The sequence below is a fragment of the Lissotriton helveticus genome, chromosome 2_1 (genome assembly GCF_964261635.1).
Source record: "Lissotriton helveticus chromosome 2_1, aLisHel1.1, whole genome shotgun sequence".
Taxonomy (NCBI): domain Eukaryota; kingdom Metazoa; phylum Chordata; class Amphibia; order Caudata; family Salamandridae; genus Lissotriton; species Lissotriton helveticus.
The window spans coordinates 1,546,614,996-1,546,638,525 of NC_136059.1; the positions used below are offsets into that span (position 1 = coordinate 1,546,614,996).

A 23,530-nucleotide genomic window follows, 5' to 3' on the forward strand; every position below is an offset into this window, starting at 1 on the left:
CGGAAGACGCGTTCGAGGAGTTTATGACTGGGCTTGAGATACCGCGCCTGGAGGGGGCACAGAGTGAGGGACTAGCACAACCCATCACGATCGCAGAGATACGACAGGCTATGCGAGCTCTCCCGAGGAATAAGACCCCTGGCACCGACGGTCTGCCAGCGGAGTTTTATGGGGCGTATATAGACCTGTTGGCTCCACGCCTGCACGTGGTGCTCAACGAAGCGAAGAAAGCACAAGGACTGCCGCAGACCACACTACAGGCCCTAATTGTTTCACTGCCTAAACCGGGTAGGGATAGTCTATACCTAGCTAACTATAGGCCTTTGTCCTTGTTGAATACCGATCACAAGATCCTGAGCAAGGTATTAGCGACGAGACTAGCTCAGCATATCCCGAGACTAGTCCACCCAGACCAATGTGGTTTTGTGCCTGGCAGGAGCACGGCGATGAACCTGAGGAGGCTCAGCCAACTTATGCTCCATGAGCATTCACCCACTGCAGCTGAGGGCTGCATCTCCCTGGATTTACGTCAGGCATTCGACTCACTCCGGTGGGATTATATGTTCGCGGCACTTGAGAGGTTTGGAATCCCAGCTGATTTCATTGCTTGGGTCCGATTATTATACACCCGCCCTACGGCTCGGGTCCGCACAAATAGATGTATATCGCCACAACTGGACATAGTGAAGGGAACCAGGCAAGGCTGCCCGCTATCCCCCTTATTGTTCATACTAGCGCTAGAACCGTTGCTGTGCAAACCTCGACAAAAAGCGCAACACAAGGGAATCAGGAGAGGCGGAACGACCCATGTGGTGTCGGCTTACGCAGATGATATTGTCCTTTACTTGAGAGACCTACAGGGGGATCTAGATCCCATCCCGGGTATGTTCAGGGCCTTTAGCGCACTCTCGGGCCTTACGATCAGCGAGTCTAAGTCGTACGGGTACAGTTTCGCTGCTCTTGAGGCGCGTGACCCCTTGTCTTTTCCCCCCTATAACTTTGAGATGGCCGAGACGACCTTCCGTTACCTAGGGATACAGATTTATAGAGAAGCAAAAGACATGCTTGACGGCAACCTGGGCAGAGCCGTAACAGCGCTGAAAGCGCAGGTGCAATTTTGGACCACGCTACCTTTGTCAGTGGCGGGCAGGGTGGCCATCGCTAAGATGGTGGTACTCCCCAGGCTCCTTTACTACTTCACGAATTTACCCTTCTTGGTGCCAGCTGTTATGTTTCGGGCCTTGAACACAATGTTGACGGAGCTGGTATGGGGGCGGGGTAGACGCCGTATTGGCCTGGCCAAGCTGCAGCTACCTACAGCGGAAGGCGGGATGGGAGTCCCGGATTTATTGGCATATTATTATGCATGCCAGCTGCAGTGGCTGGCTTATTGGATTGCCGGTCGCAACCTGCATGAAATAGATATGACTGAAACTGACAGGGAGAAGGGTGTCATACACACTCTGTTGCTCCCAAAAGCTGTGATCCCCGGGCAGTCTCCTCCCCTACTCAAGATCGCCATTACCTGCTGGAGAAGGGCTGTACGGTACACCTCCTCTGCCTCCTGCTATGCTCCAACTATACCACTGCTGGGGATCCCACTGGGTACGAGACTGTTATCCACTCGGGAGCTCGCAGTATGGGCTGACGCGGGTGTGTCGCAGGTAGGTGACTTGTTCGGCGGGGGTGTTCTGATGACCTTTGAAGATTTCCGCGGGGCACACCGCACTCCTGGGGGATCGTTCCTGCTACATGCAGGGGTGCGCCGATACCTCACACAGACTTGGTCGCCAGACGGTGATGAACCAGGTATAAACACATTACTCACTATGCAGTACCTGATGGGATCGGGTAGTCATTTAACAAAGTGGATCACGAATGGTATACGTGCCGGGAGAGCGATATCGCTACTGCCACTGAGAGAAACATGGGAAAGGGACGTGGGACGGGAGTTTCGAGAGAAGGAATGGGAACGTATCCTTAAATTCCCCAAGAAAGTATCGCGGAATCCGAAATTTAAGTTCATCCAACTCATGATTCTGCACCGTGCATACCTCACACCACACCGTCTACATGTGATGTTCCCGGACACACCTGACTCATGCCCCCGGTGTGGCTTAGAAGATGCGAGGCTAGTACACATGTTGTGGGATTGCCCGAAAATAGGATATTACTGGAAGACAATACACAATGAACTGCGCAGGGTAGCCCCTAATAGGCCATATGACATCATAGTATTTAGCTTACTGGGCCTAGGGCCTCCGGAGAGGAAGAAAAGTGTAGCCACACGGTTTGCTGACCTTGCACTACTGCTAGCTAAGCGTACTATTACCATGAGGTGGAAGTCGAGTAGGCCACCTGACACTGATGTATGGAGGACGGAAGTGGTGCGATGGGGTAAGGCAGAGGGGTTGGCACTACAGCTAGAGAAGCGTAAAGGCCTAAGAAAGACTCCTATATCGTTAGAATGGAATGCCATGATGTTGTCCTTTGAAATGATTGGTGGGGAGGAGGAGTCTGAGTCATTGTCTGTGGCCAACTGAGAAGTGATGATTGTTGTGGGATGATACATGGTCAGACTCCCCGAGCACGCAGCCGTCCCGGATGGAATAGCTTAGGGGTTGGCACGGGTGCACTCTACATAGAGGTAGACTAAATGTATTTGGAATGTGCTTTGTATGTTCTGAAAGATGCTACGACAACTATCCAGACTAAATGAAAGACAGTCGCGAGAAGTACCGCCATGTAGATATAACAACTGATCTGACTACATATGAGGGCCTGGGGAGGGACTTGGGTGGGGGGAGTTGGGTGGGTTGAGTTGGGAATGCAACAAAAGAAAATTAAGAAAACAAAATATTACATAAGCATATACAGTACCGTGAAAAAATTTCATTACACCGCAACTTATGCGACCAGAATGTACTGTATAATTCTATGCAATTCTATCCTGCAAATAAAAAGTAAAAAAAAAAAAAAAGGAATATCCTCTCTTGGGCACCCAGAGGCATTGAGTATTGGCCACATGGTGTACCTTGACATGTTCCATCGAAACAAAGCAATTTTCTTTTTATCCAGGCACTGGAGGTAAAACCACATTTCGGATACCCTGAAGACCAAGCACTGGAACAGGAGCATGGAAGGAGGGACTGAAATTCTTTATTAATCACCACCTTTTCACAAACCAGATCTCCAACTTTAGGAAGCCAGCTGGAAACAGGAATCAAAAAAGCTGCCTTAGAAGGCTGAGCCAAAGGCAAATGGGTTTTAGCCAGAGTTTCACAACACTTTTGTGGATCCTGTAAGACAGCACAGTGGTATCTACGTCAATGGTTGTGGCAGCCACTACATTGTCTAGACCATCAAGGTCTTTAACAAACATCTTGATGCCAAAGAGTATTTCGTACAGGAGACGCCCACCCAGACATCTTCGAGGGAGGTTATAAAGAGCACGTTGAACCCCATAAAGATGAGTAAACCAATCACGGCCCGTACCTAATACCTTTACTGTTAAAGATTGCTTTAAGTCACGGTTCATCCACTCCACACCAGCATTGCCATCCGGCCTATATGGAGACGAGAAATGTTCCTGCACCCCCATTGATGTCATCGAATCACTGTACGCCTTAGAGGTGAAAGCCAGACCCTGGTCTGAATTGAAAGTGACACAGGCATATGTCCTGACAAAGACATGCAACTCTTTTATAATAATGCACGCGTCAGTCGAGAGCTGTGGACAGACCAAGAGGAACCTTGTGCAAGAATTCACTACCACCATAATATATTTGAAAGCATTATCGGATATAAGAGAACTGCAATGATGAAGATAAATGCACCAAAATGGCTGATTGAAAATAAAAAGATATGTCTGAGTAGGTCACGACACAGTAGAACTTTTAATTTGTTGGCAATAGTCACAACAAAGAACATATCGGGGCACGTCTGTTGGTATAAACCACACCACCAATAATGTTGATGTGAAAGAGAAACAGTGGCAGCCAATCCAGCATGTGCAGAAGCGATACCTTCATGCGCGGGCACTATCAAAGATTGTCTGCGATAACGTTTGGGAATCAGACTCTCACCAACCTTAGGAATGGACACAAATGGAACTTTGTCAGTACTCAACTGGTAAGTATATTAAAAAGCAAATCCCTGAGGAAAGGGAGTACAATCCCGAGTTGCGTTGATGGCTGCTAAAATGTAATCATCAATTTTAGTCATAGAGCATTTAACTGCGGCTACTTTAACTGTGGCTACTGCAGATTTGGCTGCTTCATCAGCCATCAAATTCCCAACAGCGTGCGCTCCCGCACTCTGATGGACCAAAGTATGTACAACATGTGTAAATGGCAGTCGTTCTTTAAGAGCGGCCACTTAAACCCAAAGCATTTTATGCTTTATTGTACTACATTTAGAATCCCAAAAATCATTTTGTTTCTAAAGAAAACTAAGTGTCATAAAAAAACTGAACACAAAAACAAGAATCACACACTACAAGGGTGGATAATTTAGGATCAGCATATTCAAGAGCTAGAAGGAGAGCCCTCAATTCTACCAGCTGGGCCTGGTAGTTCCCAAGGGACTGGGTATGAGCCAAGGTAAAGTGAAAAACTCCATCTTTCATTGAACTTACCACAATAGAGCAAGGTGCAGGGTAAGCTTGTCTGGAACCAATGGCCGGTTGTGCCAAATTATCAGTATAGATGATACATTTGTATTGAATAAGAGGAGGAACAGAAGAAGGCAGAGGTTGGACATGTTCATACTGAAGAAACTCTTGCGTTTGCAAGGAAGGGTAAAAAACAAAGCTAACTTCAATCGATGTTAAGGACGTTACCCATTGAATCCAATGAGGATGCAGAGCTCTAGAATTTGGAACACTAGCTTTTGTGACCACCTCTGAGGCCTGCACAGGCGAAACAACAAAAATAAGTTTACCTTGAGCAAGGGGGCGTTCTTTAAGTATGGCCATCTGCACAGAAGTCAGAATGTTTTCAGTAAAAGAGAAACGCAGTTCTGCAGGAGTATACAAATGCGATTTATAAGCAATTGGGACTGTCTGCCTCATTAAATGTCACATAAATTAAGCTGATCTCACTTGGCAGAATTCGGATGACCACATTTTTGTATTTAATCTAGTCTGTAAGTATTTCATAGCAAGCAAATCCAATTGTAAAGCGTGGTGCACCACGGTATGTTCCGGAAGCCAGGAGGAAGCTGACGGGTGTATCAAAGTATAAAAAGGTTTAATACACTGAGCATAGCCAGGAAGTAAATACAAAGTTCAGAAAACCAAGCAGAGATTGGAGTTTCTTAAGGGTGGTTGGAGGTTGCAACTGTGCACATTCCTCCTCCAAGAAATGGGACGCTCGAGCCCTACCCTCATTTGTCAATTTATAACCAAGAAAAAGGACAGCCAGAAAGGTTGATCAGATGATTCCTGAAAGGAATGAGGAGAATGAGGATCAGGAACCTGGGAGCTCTCTGGAGTTTTAATTATAGAGCGATCACGTAAATCATATCTACGTTTAGAAGCATCAGGTGGCGGTGACCCACCACGAGACCTTGGGTTGCTGCTTAGATTTGTCCCATATCTTTTTAGGAAAGACAGGGTGACACTCCTTCTCAGGATGAGGCATACCTTGAGACTGATTAGAAGGTCAAACCCCAAAATTATTGTGACTGAAGAACTTCAGCAATAATAATCGGCAACTCATGTTCCCGGTCATTGTCAGCGATCGCGGAAAGGCATTGAACCATTAAGAACGCTGCTTCACTTTTAATATTAAATAGAGTAATTTCGGAGACTACCTGAAAAATACCCATTAATTTCATCCCCAAATCCAGGGCAGGACCTGCCCCATGTTCGTTCTCTGTTTGAGAATGCTCGGGAGAACCCTCGTCAAGGGGGTGCCATAGCAAAGTGTACACTGAGGCAAACACCGTCCCCCAGGTGTTGAAGTTGGCCTAGGGGGGAATCAGACCACTAGGCAAGCACATAGTAAGGATCCTTTGTTTCTCAATGAGACCCGTGAGAGGAAAAACAGCATCAAGCTGATCAATTTTCTGAGCAGTCCAAAATGGAAAGTTCTCACGATTCTGAGGACGTTCGCCCATCATGGAATTAATGATAACAGGACTTATAACCAGCTCGCACCTTGCCCAGCCTGCACAGGCGGTGCAGCACTAGGTGGAGTTGCGAGAAAGGGCCGGGCAACAAAGTGGATCAGGCGTCTATAAAGAGGGACTACCTGAGCATCCAACAAATGTACCTCCGCCAAATTGGTGTTAATATATTTAGGGTATGGAGTAAAACCACCTGAGTGGTCCCGTCAATACTTAAAGTGCCCATTCGAACAGTAGCAATAGGAAGGGGTAGGCTGCCATTAAACCAAATCTGGTGCTCCAAGGCCAGAAGAGGAACTTCAACAACTGCAAATGGGCGATAAGCTGCCAGAACAGTGGCAACTGTATAAGTACGGAAATAATTGTCATTCGCATCCACAGCAGGAAACGTAACCCAGGAGTAAAACACTTCTAAACGGTATGCAGGATCCACCTTGACTACAAAAAACAACCGAAGACCCCCCATTGGGGACTCCATGCTGCAACAAATGTTGGGTATCCGCAGTACGGCAATGAGCTGGAATCACAACCGGTTGAGCAATTAAGCCAATGAAAGGGATTACAATGGTAGCACTAAAAATGGGTCATAAACCTTTTAGAATTCAAGCTTGAAAACCCCACAGCAATAGGTGATCACTACAAACTGAGGAGGCAAAGCCCTCCCACCATGGACGTCTCCGGAAAACGGTGCAAGGGTAATGTCGACAAGCACAAGCGCAACTCAGGGGTCCTGTGAATAAGTACCAGACCAAACATTGGTGACGCCATGGCACAGGGATTCTGTGGAATAACAGAACTATTCTTGGGATCATAGAACCTTAGTAGGCAGTGACAGAGTCATCCTACCACCTGAGTTCCCATGAGCCCGGGAACGACTAGCTATATTATCTCACTTGCCGTCCTACTCACTCACAGAGGAACAAGTCATTAGACACCCCAGAACATAACACCCGTATAGAGATAAAGGAAGAGGCTAGAGACTTTATGGAGTAACTTTATCAGGAAAAGAATACACAAGGGTTGAATGAGTTAGAAACTTGGTGGGCTTTGAGAGATCTTCCCCAATTGAGTGATTTAGATAGAACTTTCTTAGCCACTGAGATCACCGAGGGAGAAGTAAGGTCTCAGCTGAAAAAAATGGTTAGAAATAAGGCCCCCGGTCCTGATGGATTGCCGACCGAGGTCTATAAAGATAATTTAGAAGAAGTGATAGCTACACTACTGAGACTCTTCAATAAAATATTCTTACAGGGGGAAAGTACCCCAGCCTCGTGGTCAGAGGCCACAATCTCCCTTATAGTTAAACCAAATAAAGATCCCAAAAAAATAGAGTCTTATCGACCCATCTCTCTTTTAAATTCAGACCTAAAAATCTACTCCGGTATACTTGCGTCTAGGTTAGCCAAAATCATCAAGTCTATCATTCACCCTGACCAAAGGGGGTTTATTCCTGGCCGTCAACTGAATGAACTGACATTTCAAGTAATTGGAGCGATAGACATAGCAATCGAAAAGGAGATGCCACTTACTATAGTGGCTATCGATGCCGCAAAGGCATTTGACCAAGTTAACTGGCAATTCCTATGGAAGACTATGATAAAATTCGGATTCCCAGATACATTCATTAAAGGGATTGAAAGATTATATAGGAGCCCTCGGGCCAAAGTTCTAGTTAACGATAGTTTGTCTGAATGGCTGAACATTTCTAGGGGAACGAGGCAGGGTTGCCCCCTGTCCCCTCTTTTTTTCGATATCTATATTGAGCCCTTTGTCTGTTCCCTGAGACAGGATCCAAGGATTAAACCGTTTATAATGGGAGACCTGATGATTAAGACAGCCCTTTATGCAGATGACCTCCTTCTCTATACATCTAATCCCACAGAGGCTATCCCCAGGCTATTTGAATTGGCTGAAAACTTTGGCACAGTGTCGGGATACAGTATTAACAAAGATAAAACGGACATAATGAGTTGGAATAACCCGATTCTGATCCCAGAAGCAAAACTAAAAATCTGATACTTAGGGATTTATCTTACACACAATTTGGAAGAAGTACCCAAAACTAGCTGGTCAATGGTTATCAAGGAAGTTAGGAAGCTCTTGACTAGATGGAACTCTTTGCCTCTTAACATCTATGGTAGAGTTAATCTAATTAAAATGATAATATTGCCAAAGGTCTCCTTCCTATTTAATTCTATCCCCTTAAAATTTGACAAAAAAGATATCTCTAACTTGCAAGGGAGGATTGGTTTGTTTATATGGGCCACTAAATCTCCAAGAATAGCCTGGAGGAAGTTGAGGAGGGGGCTGAAACTGGGGGGCCTGGCACTTCCGAATTTACTTTTTTACTGTTATGCCTTTCAGTTTAAGAACTTCAGACTCTTAGCTAACAAATTGGACTCTTCGTCGCATGGTAAACTTTTTCGGGCAATGACATCAGACCTAACACATGGCACAGATTTTTTTCTCTATAAATTTGGAGATCAGAAGTTTTTTAAGAAAATTCGTTTGAAGCTTCTACGGACAGCCTTAGATAACTGGCAATCAATACGCAGGATTTTAGACATCCCATATTACCACTCCCAGGCCCCAATTTGGGATTCCCCTGGTACTCCGGAATGCTTACAGGACCAACTCGCTCTTCCGTTGAAAACAGCAGGTCTCACGAAATGGGGGGAATTGAGTAATAACGCTACCTTACTAAGTTGGGAATCCCTATCAAATTTAACAGGAGGCACTATGACTAGATTTAAATTTTATCAGTTATCTGCCTGGTGGGGAAATCAGAACTGGTCCAAGGAGAAGGAGAGTCCAATTTTCGAATCAATTAGCAGAGAGAAGGGATGGAAAGGCGAGGTTGCTTTGTGGTATAGGACTCTAGTAGGAACCAGAGACAACCTAGAGGCTGAAATTATTAAGATATGGGATAATTCCACAGTACAGATTGAAGGTGACCTGCTAAAAGTCTGGATGGATTCTTTTACTCTGTCTCAAAAAATCATAAAACCCTCAAATTTGAGAAGAAACCACTTGTTTACGTCACATAGGGGATATTGGACACCTGCGAAACTTTCTAAAATTGCAACGGAAGAATACCTATGCCCAAGATGCAAATTTCCAGCAGCAGACGATGGCCATATGTTTGTCGAATGCCCAGAAATAGCTAATTACTGGAGGCAGGTGTGTGGGTTTCTTGAAGAAGTGTTGTTAATACCAATAATTTATAGTCCTAGATTAGCTTTATTTGGTCTTCCACAAGATTATGATATAAAAACTTGCATTTCACAGTTTATTTTTTACGTAGTTGTCATTGCCAGGAGGGAGATTTGCAAGGAGTGGAAATCGGAAAACCCTCCAAAGTTTGCAGACTGTTTAAGAAATATTATGGCAGTAAGCCGCTTAGACTTGTTGTGTGGTGGGGTAAACTCTATTAAATTGTGGTCTGCATTAAATGTTTGGTGTGAGAAATGAATGATATCCATAAGTCCAATGATTATGCCAGAGGTTAAATGGTCCTATCCTCCCAAAGTGGCAAGTAACATCGGGAATGGGAGTCGGATTGGAATTGACCTACCTCTGGGCGAGCTCCAATGGCTATCCACAAACATAAGGGCAGGATAGGTTGGTGAGTGTCAGTGGCCTGGAGTAAGCTCATCTAGAGTTAACACTTACTAGTGGCATGTATGAGGACGAAAAAAAAAAAGAACTTAACACCCGCGTTTCTCTCAGGAATCGCGGTTGCAGGACACAGCCTTTCGCTCTCACACTTGTACTAGTCCACAATAAGATCTGACAGAGACACATAAAAAGTTTAAACTGTTTCTTTTTACTAGTGTGCTCTATTCTCCAGTATGCGTGCCACAATCAGTAAGATGCCCAACACAAAAATGGTCAACATAGTAAGTAGTCTATAAATCATAAAAGGAGGTGTCATTATACAAGACAGGGTTGCCTAATCCCCTCCTCTTCTACAGAAGCAAAATGATTATACATCAGAAGGTCTCTGGTGTTTGTTGCAGATCCCCTACCTTATCATGCTCAGATGAAAGTTCTACATCTCAAGTGCTGTCACGATCTCTTCCCTGGAAAGAACCCTCTCCAAGTGTCTTGTTACCTATTCTCTGCAATAGCTTTATGAAAACGTATGTGTTCCCAAACAACTGCTGCATTTGTGTTTTTTGTCTAGGTGCTAAGGCCTGACCAGAACAAAATAACAAGGGGCATTCTTGTTTGACCATGTCTATGGTCTGCAAACAAAATCCCAGGAAAGAACAGAACGCGAAAACAATGGCAAGTTCTGCGTGAAAGTACAGTGTGGCACAAAGCAAAAGACGTATGTATAGTAACATGGGTAAAGCAGTTTGCAACGTGCTGACACCAACATAGGGAAACGACAATGGGCCTGCACTGGACACATGACTCCAGCAGCTAGAGGCTAAGGAGATTAGCAGACTGCCTCTTACAGACTGCGAGTGACTCTTGTGAACTTTCCATCCTGTGTGGAACGCTGCAGGCTTTATGGGACATGTAGTTCTTTTCTTTAAAGTTAAGACATGACTGCAGTGAATACATTGGCAAGATGGAGAGAGCTTAATGGAGCCTCGAGCACTCCTGCTAAACCAATGGATGACCGTCAAATAGTAGGATCCTGTATGAATCTCAGTGCGAAGATGGAGTTACGCTGAAGAGCGATGTGAGCTCTCACTGTGCTGTTTTTTGCGTTGGTAATCACCAGACTCTCATTTGTTACCATGTTCCTTGCAAGCTTCACCTAACACCTCTTTATCCTCGACTGCTGCAGATCAACATTGGCATAAGCTGTGCGTCGCTATGCTGTGTAGATGTGACGTAGGAGGGGCGCATGCACCAGTTGTGTATTCTGCCACATCTAATATTATTGTGAGGAGTACATTGGAAACAGTGGTATGGCAGGACTTGCAGTTCAAACTTGACAGGATGTTCACTTGTTCAGGCAGGTAACTTAAGATGCTTCTTCAAACATGAAAATGCTCCCTTGATTAAGCCGGAGCAGACAACCCTGCTTGTCGGGGTCTTTGTTGCTTCACATGTCTTGCTTTCATTTGTGGCTCCTGGTCCTCTGTTATCGTTTGGTCAGTTATTCTGGTATGTTTCAGATGGATGATGTGAATAAACAGAACACACTTAGAATCAAATAATTCAGTACAAGTAATATTATCCAGGAATGTCCCAGACATGAACCTTTCCTGTTAACTTAGGGTCGCCCGATGATGCCATGTCACAAGGACATAGATAAACAGTTTTGATATTTCCTTCTGCAAATCCTTTTCAGTAGTGCTTGTTCAATTCATTCAAGTGAATCAAGACTAAATCCCCCAAAATGCACTGATTTGTTCCGTTAAAGCAAAAGACTAAAAATGGAGTGTCCCGGTGACATACAGCCCTACTCTTCATTTTATCTAGAATGCTTAGTTGAGAATGAAAGTTTCATTTGCATTAAGGCATGACATCATTTTCTTTAGGGCAATATTTTCTGATGATTATAAAGTATTTATTTTGACTCTTTGCTCCTAGGGTTCCCATGAATACTGCCCAGTACAATCCAGATGCCTTCATTGTAAAGGAAGCAGCCAAGAAGGCGTTGTGCTCCTCATGGAATGAGACGTTGTCGAAACCCATCAGTCGTTAATAATGTCTTGCTTTGGAAGTGCCCAGTTCTGCTTTTTAATAAAGTTTGTGGCGCTCTCTGTTGTTTTTTGCATGAACTCCTTTAATACTTTGGCAGCCATTGGTGGAATAGCGCCAAGGACATTTAGACCCTTATTAGGAGTGGTCCTTAATATTTATCACCCACACATTTAGTTTTGTCACGTGTACTGGTAATTTTAGGGCAGAGGAAATTAAAAGACTTTCCAGTTTCGGGGGAATTAACGTGCGGAAAGAGGAGACTCTGCTTACCTGAACTTGCCTGTTGCTGTTGCCACTGTGGGGGAGCCTTTTGCTGCTTTTTTACTGCTGGGGCCAACGACCTGCAGGAGGGCTGCTGTGCCTGGACACTTATCATTGGCTGTTAACCGGAACTGTCCCGCCGCAAGGCTCAAAGCCTACAGGTCCCAGGGTGCACTTGTCCAAGCGCAGCTGCCGCGTGTGAGGGGGAGGCGTGGTGATCGCGCTTAAAGCGCTGCCTCTCCCCCGCGGCGTTGGAGAGTCTGCTTACCTGAACTTGCCTGTTGCTGTCGCCACTGCAGGGGAGCCTTTTGCCGCTTTTTTACTGCTGGGGCCAACGACCTGCTGGAGGGCTGCTGTGCGGGACACTTAACATCAGCTTTTTCTTGGGAAGCTAGGAAATGTACTAGTGACGATCATTAGCTTTTACGGTCCGGTTGTGGATGACACGGCTGACTATTTGAACATGTTTAGCGTACTGCGTACTTGGCCCGATACAGCAATCATATGGGGGGGACCTCAACACACACCTAGATCCCAAGCTAGATAAAGCTAGATAAATTTAATCCACAGGGCGCCAGGATGGTCAAGGTCGCTCATTGTGTTCAGAATGGCATGTTGGAATTCGGATTGGTGGACGCTTGGCGAAAAAGGCACATAGGGGTACTAGCAGGCACACATATCACGCCGGCGAGCAATAGCTGGTCCAGATTGGACTAGTGGCTATACTAAGTGAAGGGGCGAACGAGTGGGTTACAACTGTCCGTAATCTCCAGAGAACGCTATCGGACCACAATCCTGTTTTCCTCACTCTAACCATTCCCCTCAATCCTCAGAAGCCTTTCACGTGGCGTTTCCGAGCAGAGGCACTATTAGACCCGACATACGCTGACGTCATTAAAACTGCTATAGTGCGGAAAAGCCGTGGAATTTTATAAGGCACACGCTGATCTCCTTGCTCCTCACTTGTTAGAAATGTACGCGGAAGCGTACGAGACTGGCCGTCTACCACCTTCCTTGCGGCAGGCAATGATTATCACTCTTTTGAAAAAGGATAAACCCCCGAGTACTGCGAATCATATAGGCCTCTATCTCTCATTAACTTAGATGCCAAGATACTGGCGAAGATACTTGCCACAAAGCTGCTGCCTCTAATGCCACTATTGGTGCTCCCAGATCAGGCTGGGTTCATCCCTGACATGTCTACATCCCTCAACCTGCACACTATTGGTGCCATGTTACATGTCCTGAATCCAGAGTTGCCAGCTGTTGCAGTACTACTAGACGCCGCGAAGGCATTCGATTCCATAGAATGGCGGTACATGATACGGATACTGCGTAGGATGGGTTTCCCTCCAATTTTTATACGCTGGATTCAGCTGTTGTATACTGAGCCTTCAGCGAGGGTTCGAGTAGGAGGTGACACTTCAGAGCCATTTGACATTGAGCGGGGTACGCGACAGGGCTGACCCCTCTCTCCGCTCTTGTTCGCCATCGTGCTAGAACCCCTGGCATGTAAGATCCGGCAGGTACACAGAGCGGCGCCTCTCAACTTCAACAACAGAGCGGTGGGAATCTCGCTGTACGCGGATGACATGGTCCTCTATATCCGCGAACCACAACAGTATTTGTCCCCTGTCCTCCGTGAGTATGTCAAGTTCAGCCTATTCTCTGGTCGCCACATAAACTGGGCCAAGTCCGTAATCATCCCGCTGACTGCAATGACCATGCCTCCTGTAGTTGAATACCCGCTAGTTTGGTCCGCTGACCTTGTAAAATACTTAGGGGTGTGGATACATAGAGATCCTGGAGAGGTCATCACGGAAAATTACGGTGCGGCGTATGCGGCACTAGTCACACAAGTAGACAGATATTTGTGTCTACCATTGTCTCTGGTGGACCGGATTTCCATTATAAAGATGGTAGTTTTACCCAAATTTTTATACTTGTTCTGCAATGTCCCAGTTCCACTAACGAAACATTTTTTTCAAACTGTACAAACTCAGTTGTTACGACTCGTATGGGGCACCAAACAACCAAGAATAAGTTGGCGTACATTGTCGCTACCCTACGAGAGAGGTGGGTTCAAAGCACCGGACCTGTACGTGTACTATCTATGCTGTCAGGCACAGTATGCCTACTACTGGTACAAACCACATGAATTTATAACGCACGTCGCAGTGGAGGAAGGAGACGCCCAACCTACGCCTCTGCGAGGTATCATCACGCATACGCACAGGCACACTCCACGAGCAGAGATCAATACACTAGATGTCACGACATCTGCATGGCGGGCACTTGGTCACCGCGCTCAAAAACACGCCTTATATGCACTTGCGTTGCCCATTGAGGGACATGCCGCACTGTCGGTGGCACAAGATAGGGGTTCTGTGCTGGCGCTTCGCGAGGCAGGCATCGAACACATGAGGGACTTGTTTCCTGAGGGCACATAAATAACAGGGGATGATTTATCTTACATACGCAACCCTACACTTCTATTCCAATTCACTTGCTATCGGTTGAGACGGGCGATTAAGGAACACTACACTAGTTTCCCGGCAGAACCAGAGACACTGTCGGCCTTACAGTTGATAATAACAGCCTCAACGAGAAAGATCGTCACCAAATTGTATAGAGCCGTGCAAAAAGACACCACGAACAGCACTGATACCAGTCTGATACGCTGGAACACTGAGATAGACCCCCCATCACAGAGGTGGACTGGATGAAAATATGCTCTGTAACAGGTCGCTTAACTTCCAATAGTAACCTCCGCATTATTCACCTTAAATTTCTACATCAAATATACCACACTCCCCACAAACTGTGGAAGATAGGTCTCAGGGAGACAGGTGGCTGTAGACGATGCGGGGCTGAACCTGCCGGTTTATTCATCTAGCGTGGCAATGCAGGCAGGTTCCCAGCTACTGGGAAAAGGTGCTATCCCTTCTCACCGACATGACAGGTTTAACCTTCCAGAATGTCCCTTCGCTATGCGTCCTGGGACACACTCCTCAGCTTAAAGGCATGGTAGAGAAGTTTGTGCAGCTAGCCTTACTCTTAGCGAAGAGGCGCATACTCTTCACATGGGATAGTCGAATGTGCTCTAAAGCGGACGGTTGGTTGAAAGACATGGTGTATTGTATGGACCGGTTGGAGACATATGCTGAAGAACTTCTGCCTTCATCCCGGCCTAAAGACATCTGGGCCCCTCTGCGGGAATACCTGCTGACTAACAGTGAATTAAACTCTGGGAGTGAACTGTAGATACGGACTATGAGGGTGGGACTACATATGATGCTCGGATGCTGTTATTATATCATGGATTGATGGCGCTTTGAGGTATTACAAATTGTTGCCGTCTCTTTTACTTCATATTATGTATGGTGCTCCAACTCACACATGGATCAATGTGACTTTTGGCTTTGTTATGTTGAAGTTCATTGAATGCTTTTCTATTGATATATGTGGGAAAGATATGACCATGCTATGTATACGTTGTATGCTCAATGAAAAGTTGATAAATATATATATTTTTTAAAACATCGGCTTTTAACCAGAACTGTCCCGCCGCAAGGATCAAAGCCTACAGGTCCCAGGGTGCACTTATCCAAGCGCAGCTGCCGCGAGTGAGGGGGATTTAGCAAAAAGGAAGGGGTTTGGTCCGATTGGGAAGGAGGGGGGTAGGACCACTGAATCAATTCAAAGAGAAATTTACTCACACCTCCATTCACTTGGGATCGGAAATCCGATCAAGGAAAAAGATAGACTAAATTAATTGTGTCTGTCTTGGCAATAGTTATTTGCCTCTTTTATTTTGATTTATTTCATGGGGAAGAAATTGTTTTTTGATAGGCCAAATTAGGAACACATTATCAACTGAACAAAATGTCACATTGATGTAAACAAAATCTGCACAAAAATCAATTGTTACATATTATGCATAAATTACCACAAAAATTAACAATACATTTAAACACAAAGAATTCTCAAAAAATTCAATGCATAAATACATTCAAAATCATCAAGCATGTCAAAAAGAGCTGTTTCTATACACACTATTTACATGTATGTATATTCAATTGCATTGCTTTAAGCATTAAATCAGAAAGTACAAGAGAAAAAAATTCCTGATTTCAAAAAAGCAACAAATCCTGATATATTAAGTGGGTAAAGCATTAATCTTCACATAGCCGACGCGTTTCGAGTTCTGGCCTGCCAATTACCAAACTCTCATCAGGGCAGCTTTAATCCTGTCTGTGACAACTATTTTTGACAAAAAGAAAAAGAAATACAGTCGTTTTAAAATAGCTTCTGAGAGGCCCCTGTAAACTGACTTAACCACCACTTCGATATGTAGCCACATACCTGTGTACTAACAGTATGAAGTTCTGGCGTTTGATTATTCGCCCACGGAGTGCTTTCCCAGTCTGCAACAAAGTATCAAATCCCTATTAGAGTCACACTGTCAAGCTTTTAAATTATGCCGACATCTAACGTGAAAAGAAGGAGATTGTCTTACGGGAATGACACTGTAATCATTTCCGGTGTGGCACAGTTCTTTATTTCTGCAAGAATTAAAAGCTATTTTTACTACTCTGTTCGGTTGTTCTGTGAACCAAAGATGGAAAATAAACGGGACCATTACTCACTCGATGGTCGCTGTTTGTTTGCAAGATGATATCGGTCTCTATTTGTTCCAAATATTTTGAACGGAAAACTATGAAAGAAAGAGAGACGGGCTAAAATTAGTTCTGTTTCCCAAGGCTTGTATCCCAAAGCCAACTTTCTCTGAAGGCCTTAGTGGGTCACTTACCAAATTCCGCTAAAGGCGCATGGTGTTAATTGGAGTCTGTTGCTCACTGAATTTTTCGCAAACAAACGGACCCAAGCAGTTCGAAAATGTAGTTCCAGGTCAGTGAGTCACGTGACACCTCTATTCGTCAAATGGGGAGGGGCCACATGCCAATTGAATTCTGGACCTTGTATTTCCCAGGCGAACATTTCAAACCACTGTGACTGAAGTTAATCTTTTAATGATAGTTTTGAAAACAGGATTGAATTCTATTCACTTCCCTCATGCAATTGATCCCCTTGTTGATACTGTCAAACTTCATAATTAGGTACGCTTCCTTGCGTAATAGCGCACTTTCAATATTGGGGGACCGATGTTTAGGATCTATTGCAGCCAGTACTGTCCACTCAAAATCATTTTCGGAATGGTTGGCAGATACAAAATGCTCCACCATCGGAGCAGTTAGAACCCTGCGCCTTAGGCATGATCTGTGTTGTGTGATTCTCATATTGATTTGTTGGCATGTTTTGCCAATGTATACCTTGTTGCATCTGCAAAGCACTGCGTAAACAACATTTTTGGTTTTGCAGTTGGTAAAACTGTCATGCCTCCATTTGATGTTGTTGTATTCAAATACATTTCCCCCCAATGTTGAAGAGCAAGCAACGCAGCACCCACATTTGTGGTGCCCACATATTGGTTTCAAATTCCACTGTGTGATTAAATCACTTTTTGGTTTTGGAACATAGCTGTCAGCTTTTATCAGCTGTTGTCCTATACTGAGGTTTTTCTTCATAGCGAAGATGGGTTTGGGCATAGGGTATTCCAGATTTTCCAGCAGATGCCAATTTTTTAAGATGATTTGCCTAAACTTGTTTGTATGTGAACCATAGGTTGTCACACAAACAAGTTTCTCCAACTCCAGCTTTTATTTTTTCTGTAACAAGCTTTCTCTGGGGGTGAATCTCGCTCTCTTCTTAGAGTGCCTAAGCATCTCACTGAGAAGCATTATTTCAAGTTCGAGGATGAATTTTTTGTACAAGTAAAGGGCACCGCTATGGGGTGCCCTTATGCGCCGGAGATGGCCGTATTGTTTATGGCCCAATACGAGGAAAGGTTCATCCATAACAATAATCCTTTTATTAACAACTTGTTCCAATGGTTGAGGTATATCGACGATGTCTGGCTCCTGTTGCAGGGGAGCCAGACAGAGTTGGACTGCTTTGTCGATTGGATCAACACAAGACACATTGATATTAAGTTCTCAATGCAGTCTAGTAAATTAAAGATGACATTTCTGGACGTATCAATAATCCCGGTAGCAGGAATATTGAGCACAACATTGTACAAAAAAGAGATGGACAGAAACACTATCCTCCATTATAGGAGTTCACATCCCCAGTGCCTGAAGGAAAATCTTCTGTACGGGCAACTGTTAAGGATAAGAAGACACTGCACCGAGCTGGCAGAATTCGATACTCACGCTAATTCATTCTGTGAGTAAATGACAAAGAGGGGTTATCCGAAAAAATTGCTTAGGCACTCTAAGAAGAGAGCGAGATTCACCCCCAGAGAAAGCTTGTTACAGAAAAAATAAAAGCTGGAGTTGGAGAAACTTGTTTGTGTGACAATCTATGGTTCACATACAAACAAGTTTAGGCAAATCATCTTAAAAAATTGGCATCTGCTGGAAAATCTGGAATACCCTATGCCCAAACCCATCTTCGCTATGAAGAAAAACCTCAGTATAGGACAACAGCTGATAAGAGCTGACAGCTATGTTCCAAAACCAAAAAGTGATTTAATCACACAGTGGAATTTGAAACCAATATGTGGGCACCACAAATGTGGGTGCTGCGTTGCTTGCTCTTCAACATTGGAGGGAAATGTATTTGAATACAACAACATCAAATGGAGGCATGACAGTTTTACCAACTGCAAAACCAAAAATGTTGTTTACGCAGTGCTTTGCAGATGCAACAAGGTATACATTGGCAAAACATGCTAACAAATCAATATGAGAATCACACAACACAGATCACGCCTAAGGCGCAGGTTTCTAACTGCCCCGATGGTGGAGCATTTTGTATCTGCCAACCATTCCGAAAATGATTTTGAGTGGACAGTACTGGCTGCAATAGATCCTAAACATCGGTCCCCCAATATTGAAAGTGCGCTATTACGCAAGGAAGCGTACCTAATTATGAAGTTTGACAGTATCAATAAGGGGCTCAATTGCATGAGCGAAGTGAATAAAATGTAATCCTGTTTTCAAAACTATCATTAAAAGATTAACTTCAGTCACAGTGGTTTGAAATGTTCGCCTTGGAAATACAAGGTCCAGAATTCAATTGGCATGTGGCCTCTCCCCATTTGACGAATAGAGGTGTCACGTGACTCATTGACCTGGAACTACATTTTCGAACTGCTTGGGTCTGTTTGTTTGCGAACAATTCAGTGAGCAACAGACTCCAATTAATGCCATGCGCCTTTAGCGGAATTTGGTAAGTGGCCCACTAAGGCCTTCAGAGAAAGTTGGCTTTGGGATACAAGCCTTGGGAAACAGAAATAATTTTAGCCCGTCTCTCTTTCTTTCATAGTTTTCCGTTCAAAATATTTGGAACAAATAGAGACCGATATCATCTTGCAAACAAACAGCGACCATCGAGTGAGTAATGGTCCCGTTTATTTTCCATCTTTGGTTCACAGAACAACCGAACAGAGTAGTAAAAATAGCTTTTAATTCTTGCAGAAATAAAGAACTGTGCCACACCGGGAATGATTCCAGTGTCATTCACGTAAGACAATCTCCTTCTTTTCACGTTAGATGTCGGCATGATTTAAAAGCTTGACAGTGTGACTCTAATAGGGATTTGATACTTTGTTGCAGACTGGGAAAGCACTCCGTGGGCGAATAATCAAACGCCAGAACTTCATACTGTTAGTACACAGGTATGTGGCTACATATCGAAGTGGTGGTTAAGTCAGTTAACAGGGGCCTCTCAGAAGCTATTTTAAAACGACTGTATTTCTTTTTCTTTTTGTCAAAAATAGTTGTCACAGACAGGATTAAAGCTGCCCTGATGAGAGTTGGTAATTGGCAGGCCAGAACTCGAAACGCGTCGGCTATGTGAAGATTAATGCTTTACCCACTTAATATATCAGGATTTGTTGCTTTTGAGAAATCAGGAATTTTTTTCTCTTGTACTTTCTGATTTAATGCGTAAAGCAATGCAATTGAATATACATACATGTAAATAGTGTGTATAGAAACAGCTCTTTTTGACATGCTTGATGATTTTGAATGTATTTATGCATTGAATTTTTTGAGAATTCTCTATGTGTTTAAATGTATTGTTAATTTTTGTGGTAATTTATGCATAATATGTAACAATTGATTTTTGTGCAGATTTTGTTTTACATCAATGTGACATTTTGTTTAGTTGATAATGTGTTCCTAATTTGGCCTATCAAAAAACAATTTCTTCCCCATGAAATAAATCAAAATAAAAGAGGCAAATAACTATTGCCAAGACAGACACAATTAATTTAGTCTATCTTTTTCCTTGATCGGATTTCCGATCCCAAATGAATGGAGGTGTGAGTAAATTTCTCTTTGCGAGTGAGGGGTGGCATGGTGAGCATGCTTAAAGCGCTGCCTCTCCCCCCACGGCGTGGGAGACTCAGCTTACTTGAACTTGCCTGTTGCTGTTGCCACTGTGGGGAAGCCTTTTGCTGCTTTTTTACTGCTGGGCCAACGACCTGCTGGAGGGCTGCTCTGCGGGGAAACTTAACATCGGCTTTTAATCAGAACTTTCCCGTTGCAAGGATCAAAGCCTATAGGTCCCAGGGTGCACTTGTCCAAGCGCAGCTGCCGCAAGTGAGGGGGAGGTGTGGTGATCGCGCTTAAAGCGCTGCCTCTCCACCAAGGGTGGGCCCGTCTGAGGCTGGGCCACCCCCCTTTTAAGTATGTTAAGACTGTTTTCTGATTTCATTTCTGATTGACTGTGAAGTTATCTTTTGTGTTTTTTAATGACCACTAAACGTAAAATTACTGGACAGAGGGTGGGGGGGAGTGGGGGGTACGCTGGACGCGTTTTTATCAAGGGCTGAATCTGTCCTACAGCATGAAATCCAGCATACAGAGAAAAGAATTTCTTTGGGGTCATATGTGGAACAAAAAAGATCATCCCTGGGGGCTATAATTATGGTTAAATCCACTGTGGTTGTCCCGCAAGCTATGACTCGCTTAAGTACGGAGTCATTAGGAGCCGTACGGCTGGCATATCTGGAAAAGATCTTACTTGTGATTTAGGGGCTGTAGAGATGGACAACCTAAGTATTGTGGAACCCAATCAAAACCCAAGGTTGAGTGCTCATGGGGATTTGGTGTGATCTCCCTCTGTGCAGAACTTAGACTTCCCCGTTGCCCCTGCCTTATCTTGAATACGCCCCGGGCAGCTCAAGGTGACCGAGCCACTAGATCTGAAAGAACTGTTAAAGAAAGGGAAAGTGTGGCATGTTCATCTAAATCTGGGTTGGGTACTAACAACGAGGGAGGGAACAAGGAACCATCCGCAAAACGCACAAGGTGTGGCCTAGCATTGAGGGCTAAGGCCAAAGTCAAACTTATACTCCAAGTCCCAGGGTCACGTGAGAACCATTCCCCAAAACCCAACAATGGTTCGCCTCCTACTGTTAATCCTGTTTCCCCCACGTTGGTAGAAAATGGAGGCGATCCAGATCACTGAAAATGCTTGGAGACTCTAATTACTGTTCTCCTAGCACCACTTTGGAACAAACTAGGGGCGATCGAAAAAAAATTGTCTCACCTCTTAAAAGGCGCTCAAGTGTTGGGTAGCTCGGAGGTAACCGGGGCTCATGGCACTACCGGGGGGAGGCATGGGATCTGTGGCGACCTCATTGCCAAGAAGCAGTGGCCTTGTTGGTGACTGCATTAGGGATGTGGCCCATGGGGTAGGAAAAAATCTTACTGGCAATGCGCGCACGGCAAGGTCGCGACCACCTTGTCTGCCACCGGGATCAGGGGGGACATCCAGCATCTGACCACAGGAGGGCAAGCGTTGGGTGGGCAGGCGAATGTTCCCCGTATAGGCACACAGAATCTGCCTATGTCAGAGGGCCCTCAGAGACTATTAATGGTTGAACATGATAACCCAATCCTGAATCCTAGTAATCAACATGGAGACGGTTCTATCATATCAAACCCTGTGATTACTAAGCCCTCACGGGACATCCTAGATTTGTCACCGGCGGCTTGTCCTTATGTTATGGTCTTGGCTGTTGTTCCCTTGCTTAGATCTGACCAACCTGAATCCTGGACCCAATTGTGAATCAAAACTGTAGACTGGCTATCCAGGCATAAAGGCTTTAGGGTAGCCATGAGTAATAATATCATAATGGTGCGCAGAGTTGGGTGGGTGGGGCAATCGCTAAAGAATATAGGAGGCCGATTGTGTTATTGTTAACTTCCGAAGCCCCGCGGTTGTTCAAACAATCCTAAGGGCGCAGGACTTGTGCCCATTATCTGCCACTTCTATCTGGGCCTTGCCACTTGGTTATTTTTATAAGCCCCCACTGAGAACCCCGAAGGAGATAGCTCCCCATATTCTGGTCTCAAATAGGTTTGTGGCTTTGTCTGATCTAGACACCCAAGAATGACTACCTGTTACCAACATAGTCTCAGTGGATTCATTGAATCTAGAGGAAACGATGGAGGAAGAAATACTTGTCCCTACGACTAGTCCTTTGACTTTAAGTATTCCTCCCCTTTTGGAGCCCCGGCCCACTTTACTTGGCATTACCAACCTTAATCCTACCTGGAGGCCAACTGAGGGAGGCTGCATAAAAGTATTATCATGGAACATAGCTGGCCTAAGGGCCAAAAGGGGGTATACTAATTAGGAATTCTTCCTCGCCAATCATCATATTATAGCCCTCCAGGAAACATGGGAGGCTAAAGAAGCTTATTTTTTGGATGGGTTGTTATCGTTTGGCAAATATGCCATACCATCTTGCTCCTAATTAACCTTAAATTGTCATATAAAGCAAAGCTAATAGACTCATGCTCACCTAATATTTAGTTATTGGTGCGTTTGACCAAATTACAAGGCAAGCAGCGGCAAACTTGACGGTATCCTGCAGACCAAGGCCCCTAAAACATAAAAAATGGTTTGATGAAACTTGTATGAGCACCGATAAAGGACTCATAAAGGAGCTTAATGGAAAACCTAGGGTAGCCGATAGGGTCAAGAATGCTAGGCGGGTATTTAAAGCGCAGTGAAAAGACGGAAAAAGCAGCTAAGAGAGATGGCATGGGAAGAGCTTAGTCAAGATAGTGTTCTGGAGTGTGGTGAACAGTCCTATATTTGATGAATCATCTAATTCCGTTAAAGACTGTCACATCTCGGCTGAGAGGTGGGTCCAACACTTTGGGGGTGCCTATAGTGATGTGAGTAATGGATCCCCTCTTTGGCCAGTTGGCAGCGGTTGTGTTTCGCACCCTTTGTTATTTACTTTGGATGAAGTCACTGAGGCGATTATGTCAACGTAAAGGGGGAAAGCCCCGAGCCCTGATGGAGTGCCGGACGATCTCTATAGAGCAGATCCTAAGTTATGGGAAAACATTTTAACTCATGTTTTTAACGCAGCCACCCAGTC

General features: G+C 44.6%; 1 protein-coding gene across 2 annotated transcripts in view; it reads left to right on the forward strand.

The window, feature by feature from the left end:
* Positions 1-23,530, forward strand: part of SPMAP2L (sperm microtubule associated protein 2 like) — a 928,058-nt gene that overhangs the window by 902,296 nt on the left and 2,232 nt on the right. The window contains exon 13 of one of the 2 annotated variants that reach the window (XM_078677574.1): positions 11,683-11,808. The exons of the other annotated variant lie outside the window; for it this stretch is intronic. Coding sequence (XP_078533700.1) covers positions 11,683-11,797 — 115 coding nt within the window. The 3' untranslated portion in view covers positions 11,798-11,808. Of the gene's footprint in view, positions 1-11,682; positions 11,809-23,530 lie in introns of those variants that run through there. 2 annotated transcript variants of the gene reach the window in all.